The sequence below is a fragment of the Vanellus vanellus genome (assembly GCF_965231255.1).
Source record: "Vanellus vanellus genome assembly, chromosome: 4".
Lineage (NCBI taxonomy): Eukaryota > Metazoa > Chordata > Aves > Charadriiformes > Charadriidae > Vanellus > Vanellus vanellus.
The window spans coordinates 43830559-43840089 of record NC_138909.1 but is presented as its reverse complement, the minus strand read 5'-3'; the positions used below and the strand labels follow the sequence as shown (position 1 = coordinate 43840089).

General features: G+C 63.0%; 1 protein-coding gene across 1 annotated transcript; it reads right to left on the bottom strand.

Moving 5' to 3' along the window:
* Positions 1-475: 475 nt before the first annotated feature.
* On the bottom strand, positions 476-8643 carry LOC309671484 (shootin-1-like; the record flags this gene model as incomplete). The annotated part of the gene is made up of 16 exons (XM_082482729.1): positions 476-764; positions 1033-1234; positions 1425-1484; positions 1648-1757; positions 2201-2250; positions 2635-2758; positions 2917-3070; positions 3511-3657; positions 3967-4061; positions 4332-4413; positions 4678-4775; positions 5599-5725; positions 5881-5975; positions 6681-6744; positions 7018-7091; positions 8607-8643. The coding sequence occupies 16 exons, from the start codon at positions 8641-8643 to the stop codon at positions 622-624; spliced, it is 1662 nt and encodes a 553-aa protein (XP_082338855.1). The 3' UTR covers positions 476-621.
* Between the last annotated feature and the right edge of the window lie 888 nt (positions 8644-9531).

Genomic DNA, 9531 nt, shown 5'->3' with positions numbered 1-9531 from the left:
CCTGGACAGCACTGCTGGCACAAAGCAGCTGCCTGTGCCATGGCTGGGCACCCCCAGCAGAGCAGGGTTGGGACAGTGGCGTGGGGACATGTGTCACTGCAGCTTATTCTGGTCAGACACACGTCAAAGTCCCTTTCTTTCAGGGTCTGGGTGCCATTTACCTCCTTAAATGTGGACACCTCAGACTGCAAAGGTGGGGGGGGGGGTGACACAAACATCCTCCTGGCAGCGGGTAAGTGCCATGTTATGTGTGTCCCTGCCCAGCTGCTGGACACCCTAGGGTGGCAGGAGGGTGGGTGCCCTGCTCCAGTCCCACAAGCTTTCTTGCCAGGACCGGTTTGCAGCAGCTCCTCCACCATCCAAGCCGGTCACAGCTCCATCCCGCTGCCACCCCCAGTCCCGTCCCGCTGCCACCCCCTCTCCTGGCAGACGTGCTTCTCCAGTGACAACGGTGGCGTGTGGAGAACCAGTGCCACCTCACTTTTAATTTAAGTACAAGAGGATGCGAGCTGCTGGGAAAGGAGGGTGAAAGCTTGCAGCAGCCGTCCCCGCCGCCGTGCCTCCTCCTCGCCCTGCTGTGGCCGTGCAGCTCCGGCAGCGCTGGGCAAGGGCCAGCTGCCTCTACCCTGGCTCCCCCTTGCCTCCAGCCAGGCGGGTGAGGGGCCGGGTCCTGGGGAGGCCACCTACCGCCCGGGGTCTGAACTGGACCCCGTCCTCACCCCCCGGCGAGTGCCCGGATGGAGCCATCCTGATGTCCTTGTCCCCTGGGGAGAGACAGACAGGGAGAGAGGAGACATGGAGTAGGGTGAGAGCAACAGCAGAGTTGGTTGGGACCCGTGCCATTGCCCAGCAGCTTGTCACCTGGAATGGTGACAGGATGGGACCGCAGAGCATCAGCCGGGCTTGCGGCTGGGCAGCGAGGGGACACGTGTGGCTGTCACCTCTACGCTGGTCCCTGGGGATGTTCTCGCTCCATGGGGATCATCCAGCCTAAGCCCCCCCATCCCCTCCCCGCCAAGCCCTACTCCGTACGAGTATCCGTCTTCCCCGCAGCCTCAGCATCCTCATGGTCCTGCTGTGGAGGGCCGGGGGCGGGTGGCGGGGCGGGCAGTGCGGGTGCGGAGGCATCCACCACCCGGCGTCGCCGCTGCAGGATGGACTCCAGCTGCCTGTCCCTGCCCTTCAGGCTGCTTTTCCGCCCGCTGGTCCTCCTGCTCGCCCTCCTCATGGCGCCCTAGGAAACACCACATGGAGCCCAGATGCTGAGGGATCACATCCAGGCGCTGGGACCTCCAGGGCTGTGCTGCTGGCCAGCCATGACACAGCCCCACGCATGACAGACACGGATGGGGACAGTGGCTCCCAGGTCTCTGTGATGGCCTGGCATGACCCCCCTCTACTGGGGGCGCACCAGGGCTGCTCACCAGGATGCCCTGCAGCTCCAGCGCCGTGCTCCTCCGCTTGCTGGCTGCTGCCGCCAGATCCTGCAGGAGGGGAGGGAGGAGATGCGGCTGCATCCTGCTGGCCCCACAGCTGCCCAGGGCTGCTGGCGCTCCTCAAACCCACCCCAAGTCCCAGGGCTCCCCAAGGACATTCCCCCATGGGACGGAGGTGTCTGGCAGTAGCCCAGCCCAGGTCCCTGCCTACCTGGCCCAGGGGCACCCGCTCCTTCGCGGGTCTCAGGACCACTCCGTTCTTTATCCGCTCCATCATCTCCTGCACGGCTCGAGCTTTCACATCGTCAGCTTCTGGCTTGTCTGTGCAGGGAGCACCACGCTGAGGCCCCACGCACTCGTGACAGGGCTCAGGTCCCTGCTGGGGTGGGGAGCTGCCACCTCCCTGCAGCTCCCCCATAGCTGGGGTCCCTCCCACAAGGCCAAACCCGGCCATGACCCCGGGGCTGGTCATCTTCCACCCATGCCAGGCAGGAGAGGGCTGCTGGGGCCCGAGCACCCTCCTTTGGGGAGCAGGGGGCTAGCAGGATGCTCATCACCCCCCACCAACAGGAGCTTGGAGCAACACTTTTGGATGGATGGGAGATGCCTGAACTAGTGCGGCAGTTGGGAAACCTCTGTCCCGTAGAAAGCCCGTCCTCCCCATTGCTGGGGATTGTTCCATCCCCATGGTGCTCCCAGGGGAGCCCCTGTGGTACCAGAACCCCCCACTTTGGGGTGCAGCGGGAGAGCTGGGGGGGACTTACTGCGCTGCAGGTTCACCAGCCCCTTCCTCTGCCTGATCGTTGAGAGCGGGCTGGAAGGGAGAAGGGAGGTGAGACCCTGGCCGAGCTGCGTCCCTCACCCGCAAAAACCCAGACGCGATGGCCAACCTGCCCACTGCCCCTCCAGTGAGGAGCTGCCTGGATCCCCTCCCCAGCTCAGGATCAGGCCCACCTCGCCCTCCCCAACATCCCACTGGGGTCTTGCCCCCGCGGCCAGCTCTGCCCCACACCTCCTGCCGGGGACGATGCCCGGGCACAGCTCAGGGACAGCCTGGCGTGGTGGCCGAGAGCAGGGGGGTTGGGGGAGGGGAGAAGGGTTTGCCCCCAGCTGGGCTTATTTGTTACAGCAGAGACAAGCTGGAAGCCCCCTGGGCTTTCTGCAGGAGGTGACCAGGATGTCCAGCAGTGTCACTTACTCCACAGGGACAGCGGGTACAGGTGGTGGCAGTGGCGGTGGTGGCGGTGGTGTGGGTGCAACTGACTCAAGGGTCTGGCTCTGCGGCGGAGGACCCTGGGCCAACTTCTCCCGCAGCGACGCCACTGCAATGGGGTGCAGTTGGAGTTGTGCAGGGGTAGGGGGGGGACTGGTGTCCCTCGGAACCTGAAGCCACCCCGGCCACAGGCAGGCAGTGCCGTGGGCATTCCCGCGGCACCACTGCGGGCTCCTGCCTGCGTTGGGCAGGGGTGAAAGCACCCACCTTCCTCCTCCAGCCCCACCAGTCGCCCCTCGGCCTCCTGCAGCCGCTTCATCAGCTGCAGCTTCTCATCCTCAGCCGCGGTCAGGGCAGCTCGGGCCATATCCAGCTCCTCCGGCTCCGGCCGCCTCCCCAGCTGCTCCTCCAGCTCCTTCACCTGCGGGAGAGGGGGACGGGGGAAGGTGAGTGCAGCCCAGGAGCTGGGCTGTTGTCCCCTCCCCCCCCCGGGTGCCATCCCTCCCAGGGATGTGGATGCTTCACAGCCCCACAAATTGGGTGCTTGCAAGGAACTCAAAGCTAATTTTAGGGCAATTTTTGGTCAGGTGATGGCAGCCCAGTAGGCTGGGGGGTGCTAGCCCAGTGTGGAACCCTCTCCCACGCACCCAAAATGCGCTAGTGGAAATCCATGGAAGAACAACCTCTCCAGGCTGTGGCACACAGCGCAGGATTGGCATGGAGGGGGTGATGGAGGGGTCTCATCCTGACCGTAGCTGGTTCCTGCACCCGGGGGAAACACCACCAGCCTGGGAGCTGTGCTGTGCCCCAGCCCTGCTCCCCCCACCACTGTGTCACCCACCCTCGGGGATGGCTCCTCACCCGCTGCTGCTGCTCCCGCCTGGCCTCCTCCAGCTCCCGGGTCAGGCGCCCCACCTCCTGCAGGGCTGCCAGCAGCTGGGCGCTGGGCCCCACGTTCTGCAGCAGGATCGTGCTCTGCCTGTTCGCCTCCTTCTTTTGCACCAGCATCTGCCCACAGGGAAGGGGGTCAGGGAGGGACTGATCTCCCGGGTTGGCCCCAGCAAGAGAAAAACCCTTTCCAGGTCAGCTGAGAGCAAAACCCGTATGACCTCATCCCAAGGGACCGCGACAGGTGCCCAGGAGCATCCCCATCCTCTCGGGATCCAGGGCTAAGCCAGCTGTGAGATGAAGATTGGGGTTTCTGCACCAAGGGACGCTGAAAGCAAGCAGCCCCCCCCAGTGTCCCACCCCCTGTGGGTGCCTGCTCCTCCCCCCCCGCAGCACCCATGGGCAGGGTGACCAGTGGCCCAGCCGCACCTCATGGGCAAAGGCTTCAGCATGTAGGCGCAGGTCCTGCTCCAGCTCCAGCTGCTCCACCGCCTCGCAGTAATCCTGGGTGATGATCTGGGACACTGCCAGGGAGAGCAGGGGGTTGCCAGGGGGCTGGCACCAGCACGGGGGGAGTGTGCCACCACGGGACCCTTGGCACAGCCGCCTCCCACGGACAGGGACACCCACCTCCCCACAATCCGGCTGCAGCTCCCAGTGCTGCACAGTTGCCTTTGGCTTCACCAGTTCACCAGACTGGGTGGCACTGGTGACACCAGGGAGCTGCCAGCTGCTCCTTCACTGCAGCAAGACAGGGAGGGGACAAGGCCATGGGGATCCAGCACCCAACTCACCTCTCTTGAAGGACTTCAGCGCCCGCTGGCTGGTGACCAGGGCTGCCCGCAGGCGCTGCCGCTCCCCCTGCCCAGTCTCCAGCTGCAGTGGGACAAGCCCCCGCTCAGCCCCAGGCTCAGCCAGGGGGTCCCACCATGTCCAGCCCACCCCCTCTGGGACATCAGGGAGATGGTGAGGGGCTGCAGAGGGGGATCTTCCCTCCCAAGAAAGCTGTCCTGAGCTTGGTAAGGAGCGACAAGGATGAGCAGGAGCCCAGGAAGGAGGGGAACAGAGAGGCTGATGAAGGAGGACCCTGCCCCGGTTCTGCTTGGCCGGGGTGTCCCAGTGGGGGGTCTCAGGAGGTACCTGGTCCTGCAGGTCCTGATTCTGCCTCTGCAGTTCCTGGACCTGGATGGTGAGGTCCTTCCGTTGCGCCAGCAGCCAGGAGATCTTCTCCTGCAGATCTGGGACCAAAGCGGGTAGTGAGGGGTGAAAAAAGGGGGGGAAGGGGTGAGAAGGGGAACACAGTCCTCCCAGAGCTGGTCCCTAAGGACCAGGCTGGTGGGGTTACAGCAACCCCCTCCCCAGCTCAACCCTGTGCTGGCCATGTCACCAGTGACCCTGTTGGAAACTGGTTCTGGGAGGCCACCCAAGGGGACAGACACGTGGCAATGGGGTGGAATAGCAACCCACAGGACAGCAGGGGCCAAACTCAGCACCCTTCTGCCCTCCCCCAAAGCTGCTGAGCATCCCCTAAGGGTCAGCCCATGGGCAAAGTCACAACATTATCTGCACGTGGGGCTTTGGCTGGGGTGGGCCATCCCCTCTGAGGGGTACATCCCCCCCGAAGGGTGCATCTTCCCCTAGAAGTGCATCTCCCTGATCAGCGCATCCCCCAAAGGGGTGCAATCCCTCCGAGAGGTGCATCCCCCCGAGCAGCACATCTCTCCCAAGGGGTGCATCCCTCCTCCCACGGGCTGCGTCCCCCAGACCTCCCCAGTACTGACAAGCAGATCCGCAAACTCAGCTGAAATTGCCAACATGGGAAAACAGGATGGGAAAGGAGGAAGTGTGAGCGACAACACTTTCATTTCACCTTTTTAGTTTTAGTATCACTTTCTCCTTGTTCACCCAGAACGAGGCCCAGGCACAACCTAAAGCCACGGGGCCAGGCTGAGCCAGGCTTAGGGGACAAGGGGACAGGGCAGCCAGGCAGGGGCCGGGGCTTTGCCTCTGGCTTCACCGCTTCTGGCTGGGGCTGAGCCAGGAGCCCCCATCCCCGCTCACCCTCGAGCTGCTGCCTGTAGCACTGGGCAGGGTCGGGGTCCTCCTCGGGGGGCTCCTCCTGGGGCAGGGCCGGGGGGGGCATCGGGGCCAGGCTGAGCCGCTTCAGTTGCTTGTTCTCCTGCTTCACCTGGGGTGGGATGGAGACCCTCAGCATCAGGGGGTTTACTGCACCACCGAGCTGGGTGCGTCGACGAGGCATGTGCCAGCAGCATTGTGAGGGGCCACAGGCATGGGGGGATGTTGGGGGGGGAATGGCGGCATGGGAGCGCTGCCCACCCCTACCTGGGCTGCGTAGGCTTCGGCTCGCTGCCGGCATGTCCTCTCAACCTCAAACTCCGTCTCCAGTGCTGAGAGCTCGGCCAGCAGCGCCTGCGACGCTGGCACCAGCGGAGGCCCGATTCAGGTGCCCATCTGTCCTTTAGTGCCCGGTGGGGGTCTCGGCTGCCACCCTGCCCGCCTCCCTGCCTGCAGCCACCCCCACCGAGTGGTCGGCAGAGCTCTGCCAGGTCACCCAAGAGCAGGGATGGCACCCAGCTCCGCTCCACCACTTGACCGTCCCACTGATCCCACCATGGCTGGCTCCAGTTGAAGCCGCCCCTGAGTCGCCATATGGGACTGTGGTGGGATAGAATCATAGAATGGTTTGGGTTGGAAGGAACCTTTAAAGGTCATCTAGTCCAGCCTCCTGCAACGAGCAGGGACATCTCCAACTAGATTAGGTTGCTCAGAGCACTGTCCAACCTGACCTTGAACGTTTCCAGGGATGGCACATCTACCACCTCTCTGGGCAACATGTGCCAGTGTTTTACCACCCTCATCAAAATAAATTTCTTCCTTTTATCTAGTCTCAATCTACCCTCTTTTAGTTTAAAACCGTTATCCCTCATCCGATAGCAACAAGCCCTGCTAAAATGTTTGTCCCCATCTTTCTTATAAACCCCTTTTAGGCACTGGAAGGCTGCTATAAGGTCTCCCCGGAGCCTTCTCTTCTCCAGGCTGAACAACCCCAACTCTCTCAGCCTGTCCTCACAGGAGAGGTGCTCCAGCCCTCTGATGTGACACAAGGGCAGGACGGGGCTCACCTTGCTCGAGCTCGGCCAGCCGCTCCTCCGCTTCGCCCACCTCCTGGCCGAGGGTTGGATGCTGCTGGGGGAAAGACGCGCATGTGGCATTGCCTTGGCACAGCATTGCGTTGGCGTGGCATTGCGTTGGCACTGTCTTGGTGAGCCCCGAGCCACCCGGACGCTGCCAGCCATGCTGGGGATGCTGTGACCGTGACACCCCAGTGATCAGCGCTCTGGCACCATGGCACACGGCCATGGCTGGAGGAGAGGGTGCAAGGGGATCAGCCCTTCGTCACCTCGCAGTTACAGGGGCAGGAGGAGGAAATAAAACAGAAAATGAGCCCATGAGTGATACCTGCACCATAGCTGACTCTTCATCCTCCTCCTCTTCCTCCTCCTCACCCTCGCTGCTTTCAGACTCCAGGATGGCTGCAGAGGAACCGAAAGCATGACAGAAGGTCACCAGTGCAACTGAAAACCCGAGAGGTGTTTCTGTCCCTTTGCTTTTCCCAACCTCACACTGCTCTCCAAGGGGCAGGGGATGAGCACCCCCTGCACCACAGGCTGGGGGGGGCCGCGATGCCTCTGCAGCTGCTGGAGTCGCGTGTCTTAAGGAAAATGGGAAAATCCACATGGCAGGACAGCCTGGAGCAGGAGGAATACAAAAATCCAACCCGATAGTAACCAGCTCTTCAAAGGTGGCAGCAAAGGAGTGGGGGCCATTGGAGTAAAGGGGCTGCTTGGATGAGGCGGGAGCACAGCTGGAAAAAATACCAGTGAGCGATTCTGGGCAAGGAAAGGCCATCTCAGAGCACCCGGCTGCCCTGGTGAGCCCTTGCCTGCAGCTCGCCCAAGAGATGCCACCACAGAGCTGTTCCCTTGCTGGGCTCGGCTGGTGTCCATGGCTGTAGAGGGACACCAGGGTGACATGGAGGGCTGGACAGTCCCCAGCACCACTGGGCTTCCCCACCACCACACTGGGGTGACTGGTCTGGGGGAGACAACTATGTGCAAGACCCCACCGCGTGCATACAGGCAGGTACCAGGGAGCATGTCCCCGGGGCCAGTCACTGGTGGGGTCTGGTGGTCCCCAGTGGTCAGGACCAGGGAGATGCTTCACCCCCAGGTGCTCCCAGGTTCTCCTGTCCTTCCAGGGTGGGGGGTCTCTGGGGGACAGCTGCTTACCCAGGTCCCCCCAGGACAGGTCCCACAGGGGCTCTGGTGCATGACGCCCCTAGAGGCAGTGGGGCAAGAATCCAGCACCCGCCTCCAACCTTTCCCATCACACACCTAATCCGGTGGGAAATGCGCTCTGGAATCTAAATCACCCCCACCATTTGTAATCCTGCCACCGCTACTGGGACCTTAACACTGCCTGCAAGGGTTGGGGTTCCCTGCGGGACCCACAGGACGGGTGTGCCGCTGCCGAGCAAAGGCCCCGGGAACCCTCCGCCAGGACCTCCGTGCCAGGACCCCCGTGCCAGCCATGGGGCTCGGGCTGTGCAAAGGGCGCTGCTCCCCAGTGGCCTTGGCTCTTGCAAGATGAAGCTGTACAAGCATGCAAACGCCAGCAGAAGCCCTAAACCGCAGCTGGCAGCCAGGGCGGGCACCTCCCACAGCCCAGAGCAGCAGAGAGATGGACAGACGGACAGACAAACTTGGCGCCTGGGAGCTGGCAGTCCCTCTAAATACAACCCACTGGTCATTGGCCCCTCCGCGACACAGGGCTGAGCAGAAAAAATCCTTCTCCAGGCCCTGTTCTGGGCTGGTTTCACCCCCTGCAAACCATCTCATTCACCCACCGGCGCCCAGAGGCCATGGTGATGGTGGCAGGGGACAGCCAGAGACACCCCCACCACTCTGCCTTGAGGCATGCAGGGATGCCTGGCTGCACGCGAACCCACCAAGCCCACCACCTCCTCGAATGCACAAGAGGGACCTTACCTGCAAGCTGCCCGGCACCTTCCCCAGCCCAGGCCATGGTGATGGGTCTGGTGGCACCCAGCACCCTGAGCTCGGCAGGGTGCCTGTCCCCCACCCCAGCGCTCGCCTCACCCTCCCCGTCTGCTGCAGGGAAGTGAAACTGTGCCGTCCCAGCGCAGGCTCGGTGCGACTGCACCACCATCACCACCGCCTCTGGCAGGGCTGAGCACCCCGATCCGGGCGGCGCTGGTCCTGCCATGGCAGCAGCCGTGCCCTCGGCGGGGACACAGAGTCCGACCCAGCTGAGCGGGATGACTTTTGCTGCAGGGGCTGTGCAGGGGAGAAGCGCTGCTGCAAAAGCCACCAGGAACCAAAACTCGTTCTGCCCTTGGCTGCAAGTCACTTGGACCCAGGGAGATGCTCAGGTGGTAGAATCACAGAATTATTTAGGTTGGAAAAGACCTTTAAGACCATTGGGTCCAACCACAAACCTAGCACTGCCAAGTCCACCAGTTCCTTCCCCGTGCAGCTCTGCAGCAAACACCCCCCTCTCACGGCCTTTACACCTCCCAGGTCATCTTAAAATAAAAAAAATGGCGTGGTTTGAGGAGATGCCAGCTCAGCGGGAGCTTGGGCAGCTTCCCGCACCTCTGCCCTGCCAGGCGAGGAGCTGTGCCGGCATCAGGCAGCGTGCCTGGGCTGAGCAGGGAGTGCTGCTCCGGTGGGGTGCAGGCAAGAAGAGGGGAACGGACCCAAGGGTGCCCTTGGTGCCCAAAGGTGGGAAGGAGACAGCCACGGTGGGAAGCTCAAGAGCACAGAGGGGTTTTGGTGACCACGCTGGCTTTATTGAGCAATGAGAAGAGCTTTCTCACCACTTTGGGACACCAGTGCCGAGGACCCGCAGCCCTCTGCACCCTCCCAGCAGCTAACCCCGGCCAGCCCCACC